The sequence below is a fragment of the Volvox carteri genome, assembly GCF_000143455.1.
Source record: "Volvox carteri f. nagariensis unplaced genomic scaffold VOLCAscaffold_7, whole genome shotgun sequence".
Taxonomy (NCBI): Eukaryota; Viridiplantae; Chlorophyta; class Chlorophyceae; order Chlamydomonadales; family Volvocaceae; genus Volvox; species Volvox carteri.
The window spans coordinates 1,185,874-1,197,319 of record NW_003307550.1 but is presented as its reverse complement, the minus strand read 5'-3'; the positions used below and the strand labels follow the sequence as shown (position 1 = coordinate 1,197,319).

The window sequence follows — 11,446 nt, the reverse complement described above, 5'->3', positions numbered from 1 at the left end:
ACAGTCACAGTCACAGTCACAGTCACAGTCACAGTCACAGTCACACTCACAGTCACAGTCACAGTCACAGTCACAGTCACAGACACAGTCACAGTCACAGTCACAGTCACAGTCACAGTCACAGTCACAGTCACAGTCACAGTCACAGTCACAGTCACAGTCACAGTCACAGTCACAGTCACAGTCACAGTCACAGTTCGGCGGTCCCAGAAGACCCATACCCAACGCTAGCACCCAATGACCCAACCACAGCCGTACACACGCCAGCTCACACAAAAAACGCAACCCCAGCAGCAGCACCCATGACACACACACACACATCCACACCCCACCTGGCAGCAGCAGCACTCGGCGCCAACGCCTCGCAGTAGCAGTCCAAAATGAAATCCAAGGAGGGACCTGGCTGTAGCAGCCCCGCGGCATCCAGCTGTAGCAGCAGCCGCAACACACGCAGTAGCAGCAGCTGCGACTCAAGCGAGGGACCGCTACTGCCGCTACTTCCGGCGCCTTTCCGGGCGAGCGGCTGTAGCAGATGTAGGTGTCGGCGGCAGGATGCCATGAAGGCGGAAAGATGTAAATCAAGCGCGGATGGCGGTGGCAGCGGCGGCAGCGGCGGCGGCGGGGGGCCCCCCAAAGCAGCCGCCGCAGGACGTGCGCGCGCTACAGCTGCAACGGCGGCCCGAGAGCGCAAGAGGCTCTCGCAGACGCCAGCAAGTACCGCCTCCGCTGTCGTACTAACTGCTGCTGCCGCCGCCGCCGCGCTGCCAGCGGCGGCGGCGGTGCGCTCGCGGGCGGCCAGAGCACGCAAAATATGACACACGCTGACTTCCGGGTCGAATAAAACGGCGCGGTTTACAACGGCCTTGAAATTGTCGTAGAACGTCGTACCTGCTGTCGTACCTGCTGCAGCTTCATCCTCTCCACCCTCTGCAGGCAAGTCACGCAGGTACAACAACTGTACGATATTGACAACTTCTACCGGGCCCAAGAAACACGGAGGAGAGTCACAACCGAGCCCCCAAGGCCCTTCCCCCCAGACGTTGCGTACTTTAATTTTGGACGTTCGTTAATTTTGGAGTTCTTCCATTATTCAAAAGTTTAATTAATATAAGGCCCAATTTGGGCTATGACGCAAATGTGTCAAATCTGTGCTGTGCTGTGCACGCCATGCATTACGTGCACATGAGACAGCTCTCTGTGCTCTGTGTACTCGTTTGTTGGATGGACACCGGTAGTTGGGAGCTGGGTGGTGTTTGGAAATAAAAGCATACTACGGCAGTTGGCGGTTTTCAGTTGTCAGAGGAAACAAACGGGGCCCTCGGGGGGCCTTATTCCCCCCCCAAACAACAACATCCACGCGACCATATTCCGTACCTTTCACAGAAGCTGCCGTACCCGCCTCCTCCTCCTCCTCCCGCTCATTCCTCAGCGGCATTATCAACCCGAGAAGCTCGCGACAGAAGCTTCCAGCGCTCGGTGGCGGCTCGGAGAGCTGCAGTGCCAGGCTTAGTGCGTCTTCTCGGGGACGGACATACGGACAGACATACGGGGGGCAGACAGAGGAAAACGAGCAGCTTTCGCCATGTACGGATGTGCATGTGCACGCGTACGATAATGCCCTGGGTTAGACATGATCGTGGGGATAATGCCCTGGGTTAGACATGATCGTGGGGTCTTGATTCCGTACCCTCATGCACATACACCTCCTCACACACTTCCCAAGTACCTCAGCACCAAACAACATTTGGCATTGCTGTCCGGGGCTCTGCGCTTCACCCGCACGTACAATACACGCGGGGGGAAGGGGGGTAAGCGATGGCCCCTCATGCAACGCAAAACACACACATACATATGCACACGTACACACACAGACATATTCATGCACACACAGACATACACGCGCGCACAGGGAAACACACCTGTCGCCGCCTTCCTCGCCGCCGGCGCCGCCTCCCCGCCCCGTGCGGCGGCCAGTCTCCCTGCCAGCCCCAGACACTGCCGCCTCAGTCGAGCACGCAAACCCGCACTCACCAACTCCAGGGAAGGACCTGCTCCGGAACCACCACCAAGCCCACCACCAGCCCCAACCCCACCACCGCCTCCACCCTCAACCAGCAACTGCCCCCGGGTTTCAGGGCCCCGCCTCCTAGACAGCCACTGCATGGCGAGCAGGCGGGACAGGCCTGGGGGCCGACAAGAGGACATCCGGAGTGTACGGCATGACGTCAGGGGGAATTTGTTGGAGAGGCTGGCGGCGGCGGGTCAACAGCTCAAAACATATAGGCATATGCATGACATGCACACGTACACAATAATGCCCTGAGTTGGACAAAACGAACAAACATTATACGGGTGAAGTATGTATACATATTGCATACATATTGCATACATATTGCATACATATTGCATACATATTGTATACATATTGCATACATATTGCATACATATTGCATACATATTGTATACATATTGTATACATATTGTATACATATTGTATACATATTGTATACATATTGTATACATAAAGTATATATAGGGGCGCGTGGGGGATGCTGTGTGGCTATGTACGACGTATGTGTAGGAGACCAAGTAGTAGGTCCGCGACTAGAATCAGGGGGTGCAGGGGCGACAGGCGGGAGGCTGAGAGACGGAGAGGAAAACACGGACCGGAAGCAAGCTGGTTGCCAGAGGGGTGGTGAGGGGGTGAAGTGGGGGGGTGAAGTGGGGGGGTGAAGTGGGGGGTAAAGTGAGGGGTTAAAAGGGGGGGGAGAGGCATTAGCAGGCTCTTGAGTGATGTGGAGGCGTAGCTAGGCCTAGGTCTAGGCATGGTGCGGTGTCTTATTGGATGGGCTTCCCCTTCTGTTTGAGCCGTGGGCCGCGTCCACCGCCTCAACCACCGCCACCGTACCTTGTACGAATACGGACGTCTGGACAGGATCACCCGCCAGCAGGGCAATCTCCGCCACCCCACCGCCGCCGCCGCCGCCGCCGCCATTCCGCTGGCGCTGGCGGGGCCGCCGCGCTCCGCCGCTCGAGCCTCCTCCCCCCCTTCTTCCTCTCCGTCCAGCCCTTCCGCCGCCGCTGTCGCCGCCAGAACCCTCCATGCTTAGCCCTGTTGCTGTTGCCGTGTCTCGTCCAAGACCCAGATCCAAATCTGAATCCAGATCCGATTCTGACTCGGAATCTTCTTTGTGCATCTCTGCATCACCGGCATCTACTGACCGAAGGTCGGTAGGAGGTCCTGCCGTCGCGGCGGCGGCGGCGCCGACCTCCACTGACCCAAGGGTCCGCCGCAGCAGCTCCCGCAGCCCATCCTCCAGGGTTACGGCGTACGGCAGATTGGCACGCAGGGCAGCGGCGATGAGGTCCATAGCGGCAGATGTGATGTCCCGTAATCCAGTAACTGCGTAGGATTTGGCGGGGGGTTATTTGGGCTTTATTTTTATTACCCAAAAAACAAATAATAAAAATAAATTAAATGGTAAATAATTATAAATAAAAAATGAGGATTTTGGATGGCGATGAAAAATGTGACACGAGACAACCCCCTCTGCTGTCATGATCAGAGCAAAAAGAGGGCCCTTTTCTTCTCAGACGTCCCAAAGTCACCGTCTGAGGGTTGCAGTCCCAACAGGTGGGGCGCCAGAGCCGCCGCGAGGGCCACGTTGACAGCATCTTTGTCGCTCCAGGGAAGCAGCGCACCGCTGTCGTGCAACGCTCCGTCATCCTCCGTGTCGTACACATCCGACGCCGCTGACGCCATGTCATCGTTGTCGTTCTCCCCCTCCCGCTGACGCTTCCGCCACCGCCGGCATTGCCTCCGCCTCCGCTGTTGCTCGTCCATTTCTAGGTCCGCCAGCTGCCGCATCAGCCGCAGTAGCGCCAGGCACACGTCGCGCGTGGCGGTACGACAGCCCGGCGGCAAGCCGCCGCTGCTACTAGTGGTGGTGGCGGCGGCGGCACCGCTTCCTTCGCCGACACGGATACCTTCCTCCACCGGCGGCAGTAGGCACAGGAACTCTGTCAGCGTATCCGGCAGCGCTTCCGCAGCCGCGGCGGCGGTGGCGGCGGCGGTGGCGGCGGCGGCGGCTCGGGCCCGGGCTCTACCTCGCGCCTTTTCCACTAGGTCCGGTAGGTCGCGCAGCTTCAACATCCTGCAGTCCGTCGTGCGCATGTATGTATATATGTATGTACATCAGGTGGCGGGTTTTGGAGAGAGAAGGAGTGCGTGGGCTTTGGGGAAGATGCTGTATATAGGTATGTAGGTATGTAGGTATGCAGGTGCCAACGTGGAGACATGAAGGCGCGGCTCGCCTCGTCTGCCGTGCTGCGTTAGCGGACTCAACCCAAGGAAGGCGGAGTTGAGAGGAAGGAACAGACAGACAGACAGGCTAACAGGCTAACAGGCTAACAGACATGCAGTCAGACAGACGAGCTCACCCCTGGTCCAAGGCCCAAGTGGTCCATTCCAGAGCAGCCTGAAGCGAACGCAGCCATAAGGTCCACGTCGGGACTGCTAGATCGGCGGCGGCGGCACCGCCGCCGCCGCCGCCTGCAGACGCCGCAACATCCTCCGTCTCCATGGCTGCTCCGCTGTCATCGCCGCCATCGCCGCCGATGCCTCTTTTCGGGGCCGGCAGCGTAAGTACGAACCGCGCCAGCACATCAAGCTTGTCGTACCCACGATGCGCACAGCGCCACTCTAGCCAGCGGCCGCTGTAGCCCAGTGGCGGCGGCGGCGGCGGCCTTTCCCTGGAGGTGTCGCCAGCGTCACGACCCTCCTCCTCCTCCTCCAGCTCCATCATGTCACTGACAACCCCCGGGTCGTTGCCAGCCCCACCAACACCCGGCTGCTGCTGCTGCTGCCGTACTCCCCGTACCTCAAGTACCGCGCCAGCAAGGCGAGCGTGTAGCCGCATGCTCTCCCTCCGTGCGGCGGCGGAGCTGTCCGAGGCGGCCAGGCCCCCGGTCCCCTGAACGATTGATTGATAGACAGACAAACAAACAGACTATAAAGCTAACATTTTCAGAAAAGAAGAGAACACAAAAGACAGTCATATACCGACAGGTACGGTTAACCTGTATGGATGGACGCATAGACGTCCAAGTGCGAGCGGACGAGCAAATACAGACGGACATAACGACCAACTGACCAAGCGCTTCCCTGGTTCCTTCCTGACTCATCCCTTCTCGGGGCATCTATCCATCTGTCTGTCTGTCTGCCTATCCATCTGTCTGCCTGTCTATGCATCTGTCTGTTTGTCTGCCTGTCTGTCTATCCATCTGTCTGTCTGCCTGTGCATCCATCTGTCTGTCTGTCTGTCTGTTTGTCAATCACCCCGGTGGTTTAGACGAACACACAAACACAAACACAAACCCACACCGTTCACCCCATTCACTCACTTGCCAAAGCCATAGCACAAGCGCTGGCAACGTTGCGAAGCAAGGGGCCTTCTGACGACGTGTTGCCGTCGCCACCCCACCGCCGCCGCCGTCGCCGCCGCCTCCCGCGTGCTCATCGTAATCCTCCTCGAGCTCGCTGCCGCCGTCGTCCTCCTCCACCTCGCCACCACCGCCCTCGCCGTAAGCGCCATAATACGCACCGCCGCCGCCGCCGCCGCAGGACACGGCCACCGGCAGGCAGAGCTGCTGGGCCAGCTGCCGCGTCAGGCAGTGATGTACGAGTGCCGTAATGGCCCGTACGAGCGACGCGCCGTATCCGAGGGAGCCTGAGCTGGAACTGGAATCTGATCCCGACGTTAACGGGCTGGACTGAAATCCGGCTGTAGCGAGGGTTCCGGAGCCAGGTTCGTCAGCTGGCGGGGGAAGATGGAGGAGGCGAGGGACAAAATCAATTCCGCGGACCTGGTAGAACCCCCCCCAAAAGTATGTATTCGAAAACAACAAAAACACCTACAACAAAACTGAAAAACGTACATATTAAAAAACTATATTACCTAAAAACCGCAACACAGTCAACCTAGGCGACTCATTACCCAGATTCACTGGGTAAGCCCAACCGCTATTTCAACTGCCTTAACTACCTTTTCGCCCCACCCCCGCGCACCCAATGGATGCCTCAGTCCCCGGATGCACAGCCATAGCGCCTCTAAGAGGTAACCGTTTGCTAACGAAATATTGTACGGACGGCTCAGTGGACGAGCAAGCGCCGCAAACGCAGCTGCAGCGCCCTGCCGTACGTCCGGTGACGGCTGCGCCAAACGGTCCATGAGACGACGAAGCAGCGACGTCGCGTTGACGCTGACGGCGGCGTCGGCATCTGGGCAGATCGTGGATTGTACGACGGGTAAAATGAAGTCAGTAATACGGCATGTGGCGTACGGCGGAGCATTAGGTGGCGGGAAGCGGGGATGTGTGACACGGGTTGATGCGTGCCAGACAGGGCTGGGGTCGGTCGAGAGCCCTGAGAAGTGGAAGGTGGTTATGGCCACAATTTTAATTAGATTAGAAATTATAAATAACGTTTGTTCTCTCGGGCCGTCTAATCAAACGGCCATTCGTATTTGCAGTACTCTTCATTGCTGTAACTTGTACGGCATCGGTACCTACCCAGCTCGTTGCGCCACTGAGGATGATGTACTGTCTGGCGGCGATGAAATCCCGCCGGACGCAGCAGACAAACATACAGACGTGCACATTTGCACGTGTGTGTTCCTTTTCCGCGTTTCCCCACCCTCCCCCACATCATATCGCACACACCTGCTGTCGCTCCCCCTCCTCCCTCTGCTCCTGGGAGCGGGGAGATGTTTTGTCTCTGAGCCCAAACCAGCCACTCCGCACAAAGCGATGCGCACAAGTCCCGGAGGGAGCTGCCGCCGCCGCCGCCGCCGCCGCCGCCGCCGCTGACGACGCCATACTCAGCATTGGCCACTGGCCCGGAGGTGGACAGCCCCATCAGCACCGCGTCCAGCAGCGCCATAGCCTCTGCGCCCTCGCGTCGAGCGCCCCTGGGGGGGGGGCCCAGTGGAGTAGTTCGACGGAATGGAACGGAAATGAAAACGAACTAACAGACCCTAAGAGAGAACAAGCTGGATTGGAATGTCACTAAGGATGCGAAAAAACTGTGGATTTACCTGGTTGAAAATCTGGATCCATCCATTTGGGTTCTGACCGTTTCGACTTTGGCTTTTCGTCCTGGTGCCCAACCTTGACGTCCACCAGGGGGGTACTGATTCAAATTAAGCACACGCCGAATAACACACATTAACACACACACATCAACACACACATCAACACACACATCAACACACACATCAACACACACATCAACACACACATCAACACACACATCAACACACACATCAACACACACATCAACACACACGTTAACACACACATTAACACACACATTAACAACACACACATTAACACAATATATAAACACACACACCGCAACCACAGCCACTCGCCCACCTGGTATACCAATGCACCAGTTGAAAGGCTAGTTGCCTAAACAGGTCCCGGGCCAGGGGCTCGTGACTCGCACCCAGTCGTAGGACGGCAGGGAACAGCCGCCGCAGTAACCCGTGAAAATGAGTTTGGCGACGACCCCTGTGGAGGTGAGTGGAGGTCAGTGCGTGGGTGTTGATAGGATAGTGCGATGGATGCCGCTCGTACAGAAGGAGTACACTCGAGTACAATACGAAGCGATGAAGACGAGCGAATGTGCGACATGTTAGGTAGGGTTCTCGAGCTGCAAACTACACAACAAAGGATTCTGGAAAGCAATGCGCCTGTTGTGAAGCCCCAGGGAGCCAAACAGAAACATACATACAGACGTACACGCCTACATGCGAAATGCCCATTCGTTCCCCGGCTTTCCGTCATACCCGCTCCCGCCGCGGGCTGCGCCGCTGCCGCCGCTGACTCCCCCTCCCCCCTGGAGCAGCACCTCCGGCAGCGCCGCGTTGGCGCCCACCACCCACAACGCCGCCGCATGCAACAGCTCCGCCGCTGCCGTACGGACCTGCGGATCGGGACTCTCCTCCGCCAACCGCGCGGCGTGGGGCAGCAGCGGATCCACATACAAACGAACACGTGCACTTGCCGTGGGGCCTGCGGCCGACGCTGACGCTGCCACCGACGACAGCGGCAGCGTCGGCGGCGGCTCCGCCGCCGCCACCGCCACCGCCACGTCAAGCGCTATCTTTGTCGAGTCCTCGTCCCAAGGCAAGTGTTGCAGCAGCCGTGCAGCTGCGGGTCCGATAGCGGCGGCGGCGCCCCCTGACGGCGCCGCCGCCAGCAACACCGTGAGGTCGACGGCGGCGAGGTACGGCATTGCGGTCGGGTTACGGCCTAACCACAGCTGCAGACGGGCTTGTAAGGCCTGAAGCTGGGCAGCTGCGTCGGGACCAGCGGCGGCGGCGGCGGCGGCGGTCTGCGGCGGCAGGACGTGACGGTGAGGTAAGATCAAGACGGTGTGACGTCAGGAGGAGCGTACGGCAGCGAATCATACGCGTGAGGAGAGGTCAACGGAAGACCTCGCGAACAAAAAATTCATCACATTCACCGTTACTAACGGAGGAGTATGCGAAATGTGTGCGATCCGCGTTCTCCTCCTCTTACCTCCCTGGGTGAAATGAGATGATGCAGATGCCATGTACGGCACACACTACAAGACATGTACGGTGCCAACTCCCTCCAAGTCGCATGCCAGTTGGCTGTTTCCTTTCCGGCATTTCCTTTCCTCTCCGTACCGTCCAACACATTTTGCACCTATCACTGTCACTGTCACTGTCACTGTCGTACTAGTACGATTCCACACGCTGTACATCTGTCTCCCGTCATCACCGCTGCCGCCGCCTTGCCTTGGCCGTACGGGTCCGAATGGAGGGCGGTCCAACGCCGGTGGCGGCGGTGGCTGCGACGGCCTCATCAGATTGCAGGACCTGCTGATCCGCAAGGTACGGCTCCAGCAGCGGAACAAAGTACGGCATGGCGGCCTGTGCCGTACAAAATGACATATGTGGGGCACCGTATATGCGAATATGCCTTAAGGGGATGGAGGTAGCGCGGAGCGAGGAGGGGTTTAACAAATCCCAGGGGGAGGGGGAAAACTTGAAACCAAATCATGAAATTTCGAAATAAAATCATGAAAGATGCGAAAGCCCACACAGGAAGGAGCTACTGCCGACCTTTCAAAGCAACAGCTGCCGTACAAGTGCCGCCGAGTGCCGCCAAACAAGGGAGTCATAGCGCAGAAGGGGGGATGAGAGGTGGTGCGACGGCGCAGATGAACCGGAGAGGCTACTTTCCAACCCAAATCGCCAACCTAATCCTTTTTTACAGCATAAGCCCTCATCACGCCACGCACCTTCAGCGCCGCCGGCTGCTGAACCTCCCAACGCTCAAGCGCCGTCACCGCCGCCTCGGCCACTGGCATGTACGACAGACCCAGCGGCAGCGCCAGCGTCAGCGGCACCGCAAGCCCCGCCGCCGCTCCCGCCGTACTCGTGGCAATCGTGGCGGTGTCGTATCCCATCCGCCGCGTCCCAGGCGCCGCCGCCGCCGCGGCCGCCAGCAGGTGCGGCGGCGCCGCCAGCAGCAGTCCCAGACAAGAGACCAACAGCTCGTCCTGTCAGGGAGGGGTGTATCGGTATTTAGAGGAAGGATGGGGGGGGGAGGATGACGGGGGGAAAAGACGGGGAAGGAGGACGGGCTGGATGGGGCTTGTAGCGAAGAAGGCTATTTCTGAGGATCTTTTACCGGAACAAGGACCGCAGGATGATGCGTTTTGTCACATCGCGTGCAGTTTTGGTTTAGTTTTGGTTTAGTTTTGCTCGGTACGGCATTCCCCAGAATATATATAACCGTTCCCCCGTCCCGCCACCGCGGCCGCCGCCGTGCCTTGTATTGCGGGCAAGACGTTGCGACGCGAGCCAACAGACCCCGGAAAATGTCCGCCGTCGCCGCCGCCGCCGCCGCCGCCGCGGCAGCGCCGGGTGCCGCGGTGGACGCAGCCACTGTCAGCTGCGGCGCCAGCAGCCCTCCTCTTTCCGCTAGCTCCATGGCCACCGCGGCTAGGCTGTACGACGCGCTAAGCAAGGGGCGCTCCGAAACCAGGGCCGCCAGCGCCTCCGCCAATGCCAGGGCCCAGCGGGCGAAGAGGACAGAGCCGCATGCGGGGAGGAGGTCCTGCAGGAAAGCTGCCGTCGTACAACATGGGGCCGTTGTGGTGTCGGGGAGGTTGTTGTTGGTGGTGGCGGTGGCGGCGGGGGAGGCTGTGTGGGAAAGGAACGAGTGTTAAGAGGAGCGCGGGAACGGATGAGTGACTGAGCGAATCAACGGCGCCCGGTCGCCGCCGTGTTGCCGGTCCTACATTCCGGTCCGATGCTGATCGGCAGACCGGCAGGAGCTGCTGAGCCCCCTGGCACGCGGGGGATCACACACTCGTACACTCGCACATATACACAATCACCCACTGGCACACTCGGCACACGAGCAGGGGCGTCCTATGGGTCGCACAAGAAAGAGGAATCAGAAGCAGCTCACATTTGAGGTAAAAGTACGACATCATGTCGCGGGGGTTGTGCGCCACGATGGCGCCGTACATGTCCACGGCAGCGCCGCCAGCGCCAGACCCCTCCTCATCACCAGCGGCGGCGGCGGCTGTAGTAGTAGCGGTGGCAGCGGCGTTCCCGTGACCTGCAGGCAGGCTGTAGCTCAGATCCAAGTTCCGCATCGCGTCCAGTACGGCAACTATCATCGCGTCGTACACGGCGGTACGGAGGCGACGCTTGATTGCGGTGCCGTACTTCCTGTCCAGGTCCGCCTGTTCAAGGCAGGCATTGACGCAGCACGACAAAGGGGGAAGGGGAGGCGGCGGCGGTGATGGCCGAATAAAAGAAAGGGAGGGAGGGCGCCGAAAACGCCTCGGACAGCGTTCCCGTACAGACCATATGGACCAGCAGCAGCAAACGCCATCTCGCGGTACGACAAACGGTGAGAGACATAACGACAGTAGCAAGAGTACCAGTCGCAGTAGCAGGGGAGATAGCTACGGCATAGCACCTGAAAATTCGGCGGCAGTAGCGCTCCACCGCCGCCGCCACCGCCACCACTACCTCCGCCAGCTGGCTGTAGCAGCAAGGCGCGCCAGAGGTCCGAGTAAACCTCCCAGGCCGCAACTGGTGCCGGCGGGGCGGCGTTTCCAAAGCCACCGATATCTCCGCCAACAGCCCCGCCTGAAAGGTCCAAACAAACCCGCGAGGTTGCAATTGAGTTTAAGATTGAGTTTGAGGGTGACGCGGAGGCAGGGGCGGAGGGGCAATAACACACAATCTTGCCCTTCAATACTCGGAGCACATCACGAGAATACTCCAGGAGGGACATTTCCCACATAGGGGGTACAGAGGAAGCCACTGCTTTGAAAGCAGCTGAAATGACTTCAGCGGCACAGCGGTTAGTTCAGGAAATGGATTGATAG

General features: G+C 59.1%; 2 protein-coding genes across 2 annotated transcripts in view; both read right to left on the bottom strand.

Annotated features, from left to right (window-relative positions):
• The window catches only part of VOLCADRAFT_87995 (uncharacterized protein), a gene marked incomplete at both ends in the record, with an annotated part of 32,867 nt that extends 29,496 nt beyond the window's left edge, over positions 1 to 3,371 (bottom strand). Inside the window, 4 exons of the mRNA XM_002947602.1 lie at positions 333 to 927; positions 1,375 to 1,492; positions 2,032 to 2,183; positions 2,909 to 3,371. Coding sequence (XP_002947648.1) covers positions 333 to 927; positions 1,375 to 1,492; positions 2,032 to 2,183; positions 2,909 to 3,371 — 1,328 coding nt within the window. The remainder of the gene's footprint in view (positions 1 to 332; positions 928 to 1,374; positions 1,493 to 2,031; positions 2,184 to 2,908) is intronic.
• A 191-nt stretch (positions 3,372 to 3,562) lies between these two features.
• VOLCADRAFT_87994 (uncharacterized protein) overlaps positions 3,563 to 11,446 on the bottom strand; it is a gene marked incomplete at both ends in the record, with an annotated part of 19,257 nt that continues 11,373 nt past the window's right edge. The window contains 13 exons of the mRNA XM_002947601.1: positions 3,563 to 4,154; positions 4,441 to 4,973; positions 5,404 to 5,816; positions 6,068 to 6,280; positions 6,721 to 6,968; positions 7,435 to 7,572; positions 7,812 to 8,398; positions 8,587 to 8,590; positions 8,812 to 8,963; positions 9,335 to 9,595; positions 9,832 to 10,241; positions 10,513 to 10,792; positions 11,061 to 11,204. Coding sequence (XP_002947647.1) covers positions 3,563 to 4,154; positions 4,441 to 4,973; positions 5,404 to 5,816; positions 6,068 to 6,280; positions 6,721 to 6,968; positions 7,435 to 7,572; positions 7,812 to 8,398; positions 8,587 to 8,590; positions 8,812 to 8,963; positions 9,335 to 9,595; positions 9,832 to 10,241; positions 10,513 to 10,792; positions 11,061 to 11,204 — 3,975 coding nt within the window. The remainder of the gene's footprint in view (positions 4,155 to 4,440; positions 4,974 to 5,403; positions 5,817 to 6,067; positions 6,281 to 6,720; positions 6,969 to 7,434; positions 7,573 to 7,811; positions 8,399 to 8,586; positions 8,591 to 8,811; positions 8,964 to 9,334; positions 9,596 to 9,831; positions 10,242 to 10,512; positions 10,793 to 11,060; positions 11,205 to 11,446) is intronic.